The sequence below is a fragment of the Desmodus rotundus genome, chromosome 4 (assembly GCF_022682495.2).
Source record: "Desmodus rotundus isolate HL8 chromosome 4, HLdesRot8A.1, whole genome shotgun sequence".
NCBI classification, from domain to species: domain Eukaryota; kingdom Metazoa; phylum Chordata; class Mammalia; order Chiroptera; family Phyllostomidae; genus Desmodus; species Desmodus rotundus.
The window spans coordinates 14,861,291-14,875,564 of record NC_071390.1 but is presented as its reverse complement, the minus strand read 5'-3'; the positions used below and the strand labels follow the sequence as shown (position 1 = coordinate 14,875,564).

The following is a 14,274-nucleotide window of genomic DNA, read 5'->3' as shown; positions in this document are numbered from 1 at the left end:
CAGCAAATTAACAGCATTCCTGTGGGTGATATGTACATGCCTGTGTAGACAAATAGTTTTCTTTTCTTTTAGGAAAACAGACAGTTGCTGAATGAAAGAATTAAATTAGAAGGTATTATTACTCGTGTAGAGACTTATCTCAATGAGAATTTGAGAAAACGCTTGGACCAAGTAGAACAGGTATGTTCTTTTTCGAGAGTTCCTTGATGATCATAACTTTTGGAAAGTGCGGATATGAGAGGCTTTGGCTAAGAGCATGGACCTTGGGGACAGAAAGACTAGTAGTCTGACCACCTGCCTTGACTTGGAATTCTAGCACTGCCACCTGGTGTATGATCTTGTGTAAATCATTTCATATTTCTTTTTTTTTAAATTTTATTAATTTTTTTTAGAGAGGGGGAAGGGAGGGAGAAAGAGAGAAACAGATCAGTTGCCTCTGGCACACCCCCAACTCAGGGCCTGGCCTGCACCCAGGAGTGTGCCCTGACCAGGAATCAAACCAGAGACCTTTTGGTTCATAGGCCGGCACTCAGCCCACTGAGCCATACCAGTCAGGGCAAATCATTTAATATTTCTAAGCTTCAGTTTCCTTTTGTGTTAATTAAGTAAACGTAACGGTAGTACTGTTTTGTATGAGTATCCTGGTACAATCTAAGAACTCAGTAAAAGTTATTAATATTTTATCAGTAGTAGGCAGATGCTGAGAAATTTTTTAGTAATTATATTATTACTCCCCCCCACAATGATACTTTAAGTATTTCCAATTATATGAAATGGTTTTGTTTGTTTGTTTTCTTGAATGTTTATTCTAAAATAACAGCTGTAGAAACTGTTGGTAGTCAACATTTTGAAACTAACAAAATTAATATTTTCTGGTTTAATGCTCATAAGTTCCTTTTGTGTTGCAGGAACTGAATGAACTGAGAGAGACAGAAGGGGGTACTGTTCTTACTGCTACAACCTCGGAACTTGAAGCCATTAATAAAAGGGTAAAAGATACTATGGCACGATCAGAAGGTAAATTATTATTTAGTAAAAAATTTTAAGATAATTAATTAAATTTAGCCCCTGGCTGGTGTGTCTCAGTGGATTGAGCACCGACTTGTGAACCAAAAGGTTACCAGTTCGATTTCTAGTCAGGGCTCATGCCTGGGTTGCCCCCAAGGTCCCTGGATGAGGGCAAGCGAGAAGCAACTGGTGGATGTTTCTTTCTCTCTTTCTCCTTCCCTTCCCATCTCTCTAAAAATAAATAAATAAAATCTTTTTTTAAAAGCTATTTAATTAAATTTAGCTTATGTATTTTATACATTGTTTACTACAAAAAGAAATACCTTAATAGGCAAAAGCATCTAGTAATGATTTTGTGTTTTCCATCATCATAAACAATCTGTAGTGAATGGAGTTTAGGGTATTGACTATAAAATAGTAATCTTTGTTTTCCTGAATTTTTGTGAAAATTTTAAGACCATAAATTATTTTGTTGACAAAAGTAAGAAATAGCTGAATCAAGTTTCTTATCTCCTAGTTGCTGAGAAGAATATTTTTTTTGTTTTTTATAAGTATTAATAAGAAAAGCTATACTTGTGATTCTTGTGTAAACTCCTAATTTTGTCCTGAATTAAGTGTTTTATGAATTTTTATAGTAAAATTTAAAGAGACATTGAAAAAGCCTATCTATTTTGATAGATTTGATTATTAAAATAAAACATTTGTTCAAATAACACTCTGGCTGTAAAATACACGTTGGGGCCTAATTTGTTGTTTTCTCCATTTTAGATTTGGACAATTCCATTGACAAAACAGAAGCTGGAATTAAGGAGCTTCAGAAGAGTATGGAGCGCTGGAAAAATATGGAAAAAGAACATATGGATGCTATAAATCATGATACTAAAGAACTAGAAAAGATGACAAATCGACAAGGCATGCTGCTGAAAAAGAAAGAAGAATGTATGAAGAAAATTCGAGAACTTGGATCACTTCCCCAGGAAGCTTTTGAAAAATACCAAACACTGAGCCTCAAACAGGTAAATCTTACTGGTTTTGAATTTGAAATCTCATTGCAAATTTTTTTGCATATGAATTTATGTATACATCTTTTCTCTTTATAGTTGTTTCGAAAACTTGAACAGTGCAACACGGAATTGAAGAAATACAGTCATGTAAACAAAAAGGCTTTAGATCAGTTTGTAAATTTCTCTGAGCAAAAAGAAAAGTTAATAAAGCGACAAGAAGAGTTGGACAGGGGGTACAAATCAATCATGGAACTGATGAATGTACTTGAACTGCGAAAGTATGAGGCCATTCAGTTAACTTTCAAACAGGTATGTTTCCTTTGTAGTAGACACACAAGACAAAAGTTTCAGCTATTATTCAGTTCACTGTTTAGTTTATAAAGATTTTAAACCTTTTTTTCCACTAATAGTTGGATCTAATGCATGTTAATAAATCCAGCATATAAGTTGCTAACCTAGTAACCAGAATGTTTTATATAGTTCTTAAAAGTATCCCATCTCTTATTCTTGTTCTTAAAAAAGTAATTGAGACTGCTTTTAAAGCAGTCTCAATCTGTCTTTGTCTTAAGCAGTAATATGTATAATTCCACCTAAGCAAAATTTATATTCAAATTGACACCCAGCCTTATTATTTATGTGTGTGTATATATGTGTGTGTTTGTTTTAAGGTGTCCAAGAACTTCAGTGAAGTATTCCAGAAGCTGGTACCTGGTGGCAAAGCTACTTTGGTGATGAAGAAAGGAGATGTGGAAGGTAGTCAGTCTCAGGATGAAGGAGAAGGGAGTGGTGAAAGCGAGAGGGGTTCTGGGTCACAGAGTAGTGTCCCATCAGTGGACCAGTTCACCGGAGTTGGAATTAGGGTAAATACCTTCACATCAGTTTTTCTCAATGATTTCCAATGTCGAATTTGTAGAATGTTTTGCAAATCTAAATTGATGCATTGTATGCAATCTAATTTGAAGAGGTGATTGTGACTCTACTCTTAGAATATTGACTCAAATGTTTTCTTAGGTGTCGTTTACAGGAAAACAAGGTGAAATGAGAGAAATGCAACAGCTTTCAGGCGGACAGAAGTCTTTGGTAGCTCTTGCTCTCATTTTTGCCATTCAGAAATGTGACCCAGCTCCTTTTTACTTGTTCGATGAGATTGACCAGGCTCTGGATGCTCAGCACAGAAAGGCTGTATCAGGTACAGTTTGGTTTTGTACTTAGCAATGAGAACGTGCTTTAAAATGATAGCTTGCCTCTTATAGTGATTTCTTGTTGCATGAAATATTTGGGGGGACTGGACAGGGTATGTATTTAGTAAATAAAACTTCTCTTTTAAGAGGTTTTTAAAATTTTAGTATTAGACTACTTTGCAAAGTTTAGTTCTGTGAGAAAGGTGTAATTCTTCGAATCCTTTGAAAATCCTCCTTCAGTTAAACTTTTATGTAGAAGTCTCTCATTTTAAACTTGTATTTCTCAATGTTTGAGTAGTTCCTGTCATAAACAGTTGATTCTGTATTTAAAGAATCTGTATTTGATCTTTAGTAAGTTCAAAAGATCTTTGAGGAGTGGGTAGAGGGGAAAGGTTGTTTTTGTCTTTTTGTGTGGGAAAACTTACTTTGCTCTCACATTATTTCTAATGCTGTGCTAGAAGTTGCTGCTTCTTTGTATTCTGTACTTTAAGATATTGGGGTTAAAGATTTATCCCTAATTTAAGAAAATATGGCGGTAATTTTTGTAGGTATATGCATGAAAAATAGATTCACAGGCTGTTTTAAATTTTAAGTAAGTGTAAAGATAGTTGGTTTTCAGATTTTGAGATCTGAGAAAAAGATTCTGTTACATTACTCTTTTTTTTTTTCTTTTTTTTACAGATATGATTATGGAACTTGCTGTACATGCTCAATTTATTACAACTACTTTTAGGCCCGAGCTGCTTGAGTCAGCTGACAAATTCTATGGTGTAAAGTTCAGAAATAAGGTAAAAATTTTTTACATGAAGTTTTGAAGTTCATAATAGTATTTAATCTATTATATTTGTTGAATCCTTTTTTATGTTACTTTAGTCATGAAAGAAAGCTTAGAAAGTAGTTGCTTATCAGATGATGTCTTTGTAAAGACAGAACTTTTACTTTGGCATTCATTGCACTGATTTTATTTTCATTGGCAGTAAGAGACAGTATCTTCCTGTCTATTCGGTACTTAATGCAGTCTTCAACACTTAGGTTAAATTGATTTGTATTTCCTGAACCACATAGTTTTTCCTGGTGTTTTGCCTTAATTAAAATTGGTTCTTTGAAATAACAAAATAATATTTAGACATAAGTACTTATCTATGTCTTCAGAGCATTGAAATGCAGAGTATTTTTAAACATGCACATTGAACAAACACCATTATAAAGGTTTTATTGGTCAATGTTTTAGAACCATTTGACTTTGTATGTAAAATTTATAGGTGATAGCTGTGTGTTTTAAATAATACCTTATATCATGAGAACACTGATATATTTCTTTAAGATTTAACAGATTGTTTTTTAACATTTATTCTTCAGGTTAGTCATATTGATGTGATCACAGCAGAGATGGCCAAAGACTTCGTGGAAGATGATACCACCCATGGTTAATTGGAAAATATTGTCCCCTGGTTTTCAAGATGTATATACTATTGTGATTCTCATCCCCAGGAACTGTAAATTTAAACCTAGATATCTGGTTGTTACTAATAGTTTTCAGACTTAGAGCACACACAGTCCTTTTATATTTCTGTCATTGTATTTTATAAGATAAACTCTGTAATGTTACATTTCTATGTATAGTTTAAGAATTTTATTTCCCACACAACTTTTTGTAAGTGTCCTGTTCCTGTTTTAAATCTTTTGAAACATGCTAAATATCGTTTCCTAATTATTTTATCAATTTATATTGCTTCTTTTTTTATAGCTTCAATTAAATAATTGGTTTTGTGACTAATTTTGTGTTTTCTGTGTCTTTTCATTTATAGTTGTACAATTAAAAACAGATTTTTCTTCAGTATCTGTGTTTTATTTTGCCTAAGAAAAGGTCTGCCTTCACCTAAAAGAAGATTTTAAAAATATGGTTTCATATTCTGCTGAATTACATCAGTGGTTCCCAGTCCTGGCTACATGCTTAAATCCATGGGGGAAGCTTTTAAAAATGTTACGCTGTGGGAATCTTTCCCTACAGTTGGATCAGAATCTTCAGGGGGTGGTGTGCTGGTCATTGTTAATTCTGAAGTTCCCCCAGGTGATTCTTTATCTCATTGTAGGTTAGAACCCCTGCTTTAAAGTCCATATAACAGTCCTTTAAAGATTATTTTAAATTTAAGATGGCAGTGTATTTAATAAAATTTGGGAAGGTAGTTTTAAGAGGAACTGGGAACACTAGAACCAAAAAATTGAGCCATAAAATTTCCTTGTTTTTCTGGGTAAGAAATAGTTTTGGGAAACATTATTACTGACACATTTTTTTATTCCCCCTCAGATGAGGTCTTTGTTTATTTTAAAATTGCTTTGTTGTGCTCTTTTCCTGTAAGTGGCCTGAAGTGACCTGAATGGTTCACTATTCACTTGTCCCAGAAAACCCCACAAAATCATGCAAATCAAGTTCAAGTCTTCACCTTCCTGTTCACTTTTAGGAACACTCATGAAATTGCCCAGGCCGTCAAAGGTATGCATGTCTGAAAAGCCGCCAAGTATCTGAAGGACATCACTTACACAGAAGCAATGTGTGCCGTTCTGTCAGTAAAATGGTGGGGTCAGTGGGTGTGCGCAGGCCAAACTGGGGCTGGACACAGCGTCTGTGGCCCCAAAAGTGTATAGAATTTTTGCTGTACGTCCTTAAAAATACAGAGGGTAATGCTGAACTTCAAGGGTTTAGATGTAGATTCTCTGGTCATTGAGCACATTCATGGTACAGTTAGTAGCTTATCAACTAAACTTGCAGTTTTTCCACTCATGCCTTCTTTTCTCAAATCCCACAGAAGATAGTTGTCATGTCTCCTCTGGTTTGTGACACTTCCTCAGTCTGTGTTTTTCATACCTTAACAGTTTTGAGGAGTACTTTTCAGATGTGTCCTGTTTGGGCTTCTTTTATGTTTTTTTGTATGGTTAGACTGGAGTTAATGCCACAGGGGTGAAGTATCAACATATGTCACATGATACGTTATTAACATGCTGTATTGCTGATGATGTGTACCTTGATTGGCTGCCCAAGATTTTTTTGTCAAATATCTTCACTGTAAAGTTACATTTTTTCCCCCTTTGATTCTGTTTTTTGGAATTACAGCCCACATTGGGATTCTCCCAGCCTTGGAAAACTCCTTTATTCCAGTGGTGGTTTTATGTTTTTTGATTTTTGGGGATTTTCTACATAGACAATCATGTCACATGCAAGTTAGAGATACTCTGTTTCTTCCTTTCCAATCGTATATATAACCTTTTATTTTTCTGGTTGATTATCCCCCCAAGTTTATAGTTATCGACAGGTTATTTGGTTTGTTAGGAGCTGCTGCTCTTAGTGGAAGCCAGAAATTCCTAAAGAAGCACTTTTATTTATTTTTTAGAACAATTCAGAAAAATGATGTCAATGCCTTAGCTGTATGCATGTTGTTAGGCCTGAGATCCTCTTTCCTCCTTGTCAAGGGGAGTGCTGACCTCTCCTTTTATATGAGAGACACTTTTTTAAAGTGAGACAAATAGTTTTGTGACTTGAAGTTGAATTTAGAAATTTTTTGAGGTTTCATTTTGACTAGCTGAATCTCTAATGTTCAGTATATTGTTTATAGTTTTGCCATAATATAACTGATCTTCCCTAAGAGACAGTTTGGCTTGGACCCCATTCAAAGGGTTATGCAAGAACAATATTTTTCTAGTATTCCTAAAATGTTTCTTAAGCATCTCCCTGAGAGTATTTATTATGAATCAGTATGTAGGGAGGTTGCCGTGGTTGGCGTGTAGTCTATGATCTATAGCTTTGCTCTGATGTGACCAACCCTCCGTAATATAAAATTTGGCAAGGGATGTTATATTCATAGCATCATTCTAGAACAGTATTCCTGAGCGTCTCCCCAAGGATATTAGTATAATGAAGCTCCAGTGAATTTGTAACAATAAGCACCTAAATGATGAAATATAGAACATGAATATAAAACCCATATTCTTTGCTATATCTTAGTCATAAATTTATTCTAGTGAAAATGAATAGAAAAGTGTGACCATGTTGGGTATACTTGGTCAGCCCAGAAACAGAGAAAGGATGGAAACTGACCCCAGGAATTAGCTAGTGATTCAGAAGAAAATCTAAAGTGCTTCTGTGGCTGGACAGTTCTGTCTTGATTTCTCCACTTTGAGATTTTAATACTGCTACAAAGTATATATATTAGTAGATTTGAAAAGTGTATACAATGCCTGTCCAGAAAAAGTCCTGCCATTGTTAATATAATGAGAACAGTTTGTGCAACATCGATGTAACTTGGCAGCCAAGGAGAGGACTGGAATGCGCATGTGTGAACAATGACGACTTTACTGAACTAGTCAGTGGGGGTGGTAGACGTTTTTGAGTGAGCACGTGTACTGTGTGCTGTCACATTCAAAATGAGAGAACGGAGTAACAAATCTGCATCAAATTTTGTGTTAAGCTTGGACATTCCTCCACAGAAACTACTTGGATGACTCAGATGACTATGGGGACAATGCAGTGAGTGAAGCACAAATAAAAGTGTGGCCCAAATGCTTCAAAGATGGTCAAGAATCTGTTGAAAGTGATCCACATTCTGGAAGGCCTGCAACAAGCAGAACACCTGAGAGTGTTGAAGGTGTAGGGGCTGCAATCAACAAAGATCGGCGACTGACTGTGAGAACCAGCAGCTGATCTGGGATTCCAAAAACCACCGTGTCTGAGCTTTTGACACAGGATCCTGACATGAAACTAAAATCACCTTTGAAAGGGAAGAGATTTCAGACTGTCAATGAGATTCAGGAAAATACAACCGGGCAGTTGATGGTGATTCCAACAAAGGATTTTATGGAGTGTTTTGAACAATGGGAGAGATGCTGGGAGAACTGTGTGAGGTCCCAAGGTGCCTACTTTGAAGGAGATTGAGGCACTATTGTCCTATGTACAACGTTTCTTGTATCTTGTATCTTCTTCAATAAATGTCTCTATTTTTCATGTTACATGGCTGGATACTTTCTGGAATGACCTAGTATTTTTAAATCACAAGCTGACTGCCACTATTAACATTTTGGGACATTTTCTTCAAATTTGCATTAAAAGTTTTGTGGTTATTTATATTTATACTAGTTATATAATTTCATATACTAAACTTTTCACTTAGTAATACAATATAAAATATTCCTGTGTTTAATCTCTTTGGAAACAAATATTTAAAGCCACGGAATTCTGTCAAATAGAAGTAGCTAATTTACTTAAATATTTCCTCTTGAATGCTTAGATTGTTTCTTTTAGCTATATTACCAAACAAAAACCCAACACACTTTAACACATAAAACTCTTTGGAAATTTAGGATTATTTTAAGATAGATTCTCAGAAATCAGCATATGAACACCTTTATGATTTTGGCACCTTTAAAAAATATGAATAGATGACGTGGGTATGATTTTGTATGATTTTGGCACCTTTAAAAAAATATGAATAGATGACGTGGGTTAAACTTTTGTCCGTCCAAAATAAGTGAAAAAAATGTTAATTTTAAAGAAAATAATGCAATTTATAGAAACACGAATAGTGATATAATAGTCATATAATAGAAGTAAGAAAAAGTGTAAGACGAGTTTTGGAGGATTTCTTTTTTAAAAAAGTAAGTAGTAGCAACCCTGTCTTTGAAAACAGTTCTTTTTTAAAAATACTGATTTTAGAGAGAGGATTCGTCGGTTGCTTCTTGCATGTGTCCCAACCAGGGAACAAACCCGCAACCTTGGCGTCAGTGGACACCAACACCCCGAGCTCGCGGCCAGGGCTAATTTTTAAATGGAGTTTGTCTCATTATAACTCTCAAGATAGAGGACTAGCACTTCCATCCAGCTCCCCACAAAGGGAGAATATGCATGCTGAGGAAAAGGAGACAGATTAAGATTTCACTGTCACCCAGCATATGGTCACCTTACACTGGAGAAGCATGCTGCTGGGATGCTTGCCAGGGAGGGGCAGAAAGTACTACTGTCAGGGATTTTTTAAAATAGTAGCGTGGTATTCTTCTTCATCTTTCTTCACCTCTTACTCCGGCATTTTTTCTTATCCTGGAACACTAATGACTAAGCCAAGTTTGCATATTCAACAGGGTAGAGTAAATGGAAAACAGATGCACACTGATGCAGTTAAAAACTGGTGACAGTGAAGGGTTAAACTACTACCAAGAAGCTAGGAATGCCCTTCCTTACTTGAGGATTTTTTTCTTTTTTCTTTTCTTTTAAATTTCATTTATTTATTTTTTTTAAGAGAAAAGAAGGGGGAGAAAGAGAGAGAAACATTGATTTGTTGTTCCACTTATTTATGCATTCATTGGTTGATTCTTGTATGTGCCCTCACCTGGGATTGAACCAACAACCTTGGTGGATGGGGATGATGCTCTAACCAACTGAGCTACCTGGTCAGGGCCTTTTTTTTTTTTTTAAATTAATACGTAATTAGAAATCTTCTACTTTTGTGTGAATATTAAGCCCATAGTGATACCTTTATTCCCTAGGTTTTATACTTCTTTTGGGAGAAACATTCTTTTCCTCTGAGAAAAATGGTGATAGAATCTATTTCAATTGTCTGTTCCTAGAGGCGTGGTATGACCTTTATTTAGGTCACATTAAATAATTCTTGATAAAGTGGGTCGATTCAGTTACATTTCTAGAAGGAATCAGTTTGACAGGAACTCAGGTTTTATAAAGCATTTCCTTTTCTTAAATACAACTTTTTTTGGTCAACACACTGCAAGCTAAAAATATCAGGCCTTACATGTAGGATCCAGAGACACAAGGTTTTTTAGTTTAATACTTTCATTTTATGGTGGAGGAAATTGGAAGTCCAGGTTAACGCCCAGGTTAACGCCCAGGTCAGCGACCCAAATGACTTGAGTGAGCAGAGACAGTTTAGTAACTGATGGAGCCAGAACGAAACCCAAGCTTTCCTGCCTGAGTAGAGCGGACTCTCCGATGCATTGGGTCTTTGTTCTCCCTGGTTAACTATGGAAATGAGGGAGATGCTGGGTTACGTTTGCACAGTGTTGATTGATCCTTTATGTTAGAGCAACAGATTTTATGAGTGAGGTACCATCTTTAGTTTTCTTCACCTTGCCCTCCCCCACCCTCCCCACTTTTTCTTCAGGCCTCCCCTGTTTTGGTACACTCTGATCACTTGTCTCAGTGTCCTAGGGAGACTGGCTGCCAGTCTTCTGCCTGGAAGATGCCAGTATTGCTCCATAAATCTGCCACCATGTGGCACTTCGTCTCCCCTTCCTAGAGACAGAGAGTCAGTCTCCTGGGTGTAAGAGCCCTTGTGGCAGCCAGTAAGCGCACGGGGAGACGAGGCAGCACAGATATTAGGTCTGCGGGGAGAACATGGAGATACGCACTCTCTCATGCAATATTCATTGCATCAGAGGGTGTAAGTCCACTGCAAAGTGAACATTAGCATTTGAATGTAATCGTTTTCTTCGGATCTGTGCGGTTCGGACCAGTGCCTGGCATGTTAATTATGCAAAACTTTCAAGTGTACCATGATACCAAGTCCTGCTCTAGCCTCATAAATTAAGTGAAATTATTCAGCCATTAAAAATGGTTATAAAGACTTGAAACATGGAAGCATATATAACACATACAGGTGAGAGAGAGAAGCACAGTAGAAAACTGGGCGTGAAAGACAAGGGTGTAAAGCCAAATCATTCGGGACTAAAGTCACAGAGGCAATTAACGTGTAACATAGTAAAGAACTGTGCCACTTCTAAGGCACAAGCCTTGGTTAGGAGAGGTTTTTCCCAACAGAAGTCTATTATACCACCTCAGAATTAGAAATGATCACTGCAGAGGTTGGCAAGCTTGGTGCTATCTATCTTCAGCGTTGTCTGCCCAGCTACTTTTTCCTCCCAATAGCCTAAATCTCAAGTTGCTCCATTCACTTTCAGCACCGCTAGAGGGGGCCCGCGGCCCACGCCAACCCTTCCTCCACTTTTTTCAGTCTCGTTTTCAAACTAGTTTCCTCTCTAGTTTCTCCTTTAGTGAAGTACCAGGAGCAAATGGGTTGACGTGTGATATTCTTGAGATTTCTCTGTTGCAGGAGTTTATGAGCCAAGTGTTAACTGCTTGCAGCTCAGTCATAAATTGCAACAAGTTATATTGTTATTTAGAAAGCTATGCAGCAGCTGTTTAATGGCATCTTGTTAACGAAATGGCAGCCCTTTCCTACAACAGCACTGCTTGTTTCTCTTCAGAGCAGGAGCTTCTTCTGCCTGGGCCTGATTTAAACCAGTTAACCTTGGGTAAGCCACTTAATAGTTATTACTTGTGTACTAAATACCAAACAGGCCCTTTTATCATCTCACTTCAGGGCAACAAGTTGGAGGTGGGTGGTGTTAAACCCTGTCTGCAGAAGAGGACATTGAGCTTCCATGAAGGTGAAGTAACCTGCCTAAAACTTTCTGTTAGAAAGAGGTGGAGCTGAGAGTAGAACCCTGGTCTCTTCTGCTTCACCAGACCTCTCTGGCTGTCTTTTTAAAACTCAAACTTGCAGATCCACCAGCCACAATGCAGGGTGAAAGTCACTTCTGACTGGTTGGTTTCAGAGCTGTGTATCCATTGGAGGTGTATGCGTGTAGTTTTATTCTTTCCTGCAGCCTCCACCCCACAGGGATGCCAGGCCACAAAAGCAAAAGGCTTTGTTGTGACACGATCCTGGATTATGCAGGCTCTTTCAGACAGTACCTGAGATGGAGCTGCAAATCCAAACCCAGGAGCCCCTTCTTCCCCTACCTGTATGACCCACACACTTCTTTGCAGCGTGGGGTGCTGGCCGAGTGCTTTTGGGTCTGGAATTCTCTAGAGGTTAACCTTCAGCTCCTCTTACCTCCCCCAGTCACATTCTGTGCTCCCAATTTTTAAAAAGGCGTTTGTTGCACAGGGAGCACTTGCAGAAAGAGCTCAGCTTTCCCGGAGGAGAGCCTGGGTTCAGTTCTCATTCACTCTCCAGTTCTGAAGAGCAGGACTGTGATTCTGGGCCCATCCCCACCGTCCATGTTCTCCTTTGGCCCTCAAATCCATTGGATTATTCTTCACTGTGTAATTTGCAGGTGTAGGAGGGTTTTAAAGTAGTAACTTGAGACATTCGAGGTAGAGAAGGGTATGGAAGTTGACTGAACTAAGAATAGTTCCAGGTCACCAAGCTATTTAGACACATTAGAGCAGGGGCAGGGGGAGGGGTGACAACTTTATCTGTTCTACAGATTGAAGTCTCAGAGGTCTCACTACGCCACCCCCTTTCCTGGGACCTCTACAGTCTATTCTTGCCACAAACGACTGAATTTAAAGCAGAGGCAAGGGCAGGGCTATGGCAGGGCTCTGGGCCGAATCAAGCCTGTGCTTTCCCGGAGGTTCTTTCCCTCTGTCACTTGAAAAACAAAAACCTTTGTCTTCTTTTCTTTACCTTAGAGTAAAATTCCCTAAGACCCTACTCCACAAGCACTATGAGCATGGGGACCATATCTGTCTCTTTTTGGTTTTGTTGTTTGTTTTTGCCATTTTTATCCAGAGAGTGTTTGTTGAATGAATGACGGATGACAGCGGCCATACCTACTGAGCACTTTCGATGTGCCATGCCCTGTGCGGAGTGATTTCGATTCCTTGCGGCAGATCAGCCTCACAGCAACCCTGAGGGCGGAACTGCTCTCCTTTTCCAAACAAAGACTGAGCCTCAAAGGGGCTCTTTCTCCACCCGGCCCTGCAGCCCTAAGTGGTGGCATTCCCGGACTGTCCTCCCCTAAGGTCCACGGCGACGTGGGGCCTCCCCATCAGGGAGCCTTCCACCTGCCAGTGGGCCATCTACTCTGACACCCAGGCTTCTCCCCTCCGTCACTCCCACCACAGACTCTCTCTTGGCTATAGTTCTCTTTGACCCGGTTCTCCCCCCGGGGAAGGAGCGCAGGTGCCGGAGATAAGCTGCACTCAGTGGGCTCTCTCGGTCCCACCCCAGGGATGAACCTGGTGGCTAAGTAAGAGCTGGGATGTTTTAGCCAGAACTTTGTCTTGAAAGGGGTGCAGGACCCCATATACTATCTCCTTGGCCATCTGGAGGGGTTCTAATCTCCACCTATGTTACCCAGGCCTTGCCTCATCATCGAATTCACTTGGAGTGGTTGTTGAAGATGCAATTTCTGCAGCCTTTCCTCCTGGAGATTCCAAACCAGCAGGTCAGGGGCAGGGCCCAGGAGGTCCACCTGTAATTCCTGTTAACTGGGGCAATCTGCTGGGCTCAAAGAGCAGGGTTGGGCCTATTGAACTCTTTGACCTTTGGAAACAAAGAGGGTGAACCTGGGAGAAATCCTTTCTCAGGCATCTGTGCAGAGGAAAGCTCCAGAGAAAGTGAACCTTTCATCTGGACTATGGTAAACAGTGGGCATCAGCTGGACGTGTGGGGGGGGGGACTGGGGGCTGTGGCTAGCAGAACTTTAGACAGAAAGGGCTCAGGGCTAGAGAGCTGGAGTAACAGAGATGACCGAGTCACGTCCGTCCTGGCTGGCCACAGGAGTGGGCCAACACCCTCGCTTTATGTGGGGGCTTTAAGCAAATTCCTATCTTGAGGGGAGAGTCGTTTTAAACTTCCCAGCACGGTTCCTAGGCGTCCTCAGGAGAAGGGACCTGGAGGCTGCCCGCTGAGGGTCCCTGCCCGCAGTTCTGTAGGTGGGACCAGGGCCTGACGGCTGCAGCCTGCCGCCGTGATACCTTCCGTGTACACCTGTGGTTTCTAGGGAGGTTTGTTGAAAGCCAAGAGCCAAAGTGAGCGTGACCAACTCAGCGGTCGCCTCCTCTTGCTCCGTGGCCAGAGGGCAGACCTGATGCACCCGAGCCTCTGAGCCTGCAGCAGGCCCTGTTCCGGCAGGAAGCCCGGGGCCTGCCTGGTCTGTCACAGGCCTCCATGACTCAGCTTCCCTTCCAGATGGCTTCCTGCCACCTGCTGCCCTCCTCATTCCTGACCCGAGGAGCAGGTCCTTGCTGTCTGCCATCTTCCATACTTACCCCACCTCCCCCAAAACCTCTT

At 39.7% G+C, this 14,274-nt stretch overlaps 1 protein-coding gene and 1 pseudogene across 1 annotated transcript in view; one reads left to right on the top strand and one right to left on the bottom strand.

Annotated features, from left to right (window-relative positions):
• Positions 1 to 5,030, top strand: part of SMC3 (structural maintenance of chromosomes 3) — a 33,513-nt gene extending 28,483 nt beyond the window's left edge. Inside the window, exons 22-29 of the mRNA XM_024555636.3 lie at positions 73 to 180; positions 909 to 1,017; positions 1,777 to 2,024; positions 2,109 to 2,321; positions 2,681 to 2,872; positions 3,024 to 3,201; positions 3,875 to 3,981; positions 4,553 to 5,030. Of these exons, the coding sequence (XP_024411404.2) occupies positions 73 to 180; positions 909 to 1,017; positions 1,777 to 2,024; positions 2,109 to 2,321; positions 2,681 to 2,872; positions 3,024 to 3,201; positions 3,875 to 3,981; positions 4,553 to 4,624 (1,227 nt within the window). The 3' untranslated portion in view covers positions 4,625 to 5,030. The remainder of the gene's footprint in view (positions 1 to 72; positions 181 to 908; positions 1,018 to 1,776; positions 2,025 to 2,108; positions 2,322 to 2,680; positions 2,873 to 3,023; positions 3,202 to 3,874; positions 3,982 to 4,552) is intronic.
• A 1,550-nt stretch (positions 5,031 to 6,580) lies between these two features.
• On the bottom strand, positions 6,581 to 6,692 carry LOC112300539 (U6atac minor spliceosomal RNA; annotated as a pseudogene).
• Between the last annotated feature and the right edge of the window lie 7,582 nt (positions 6,693 to 14,274).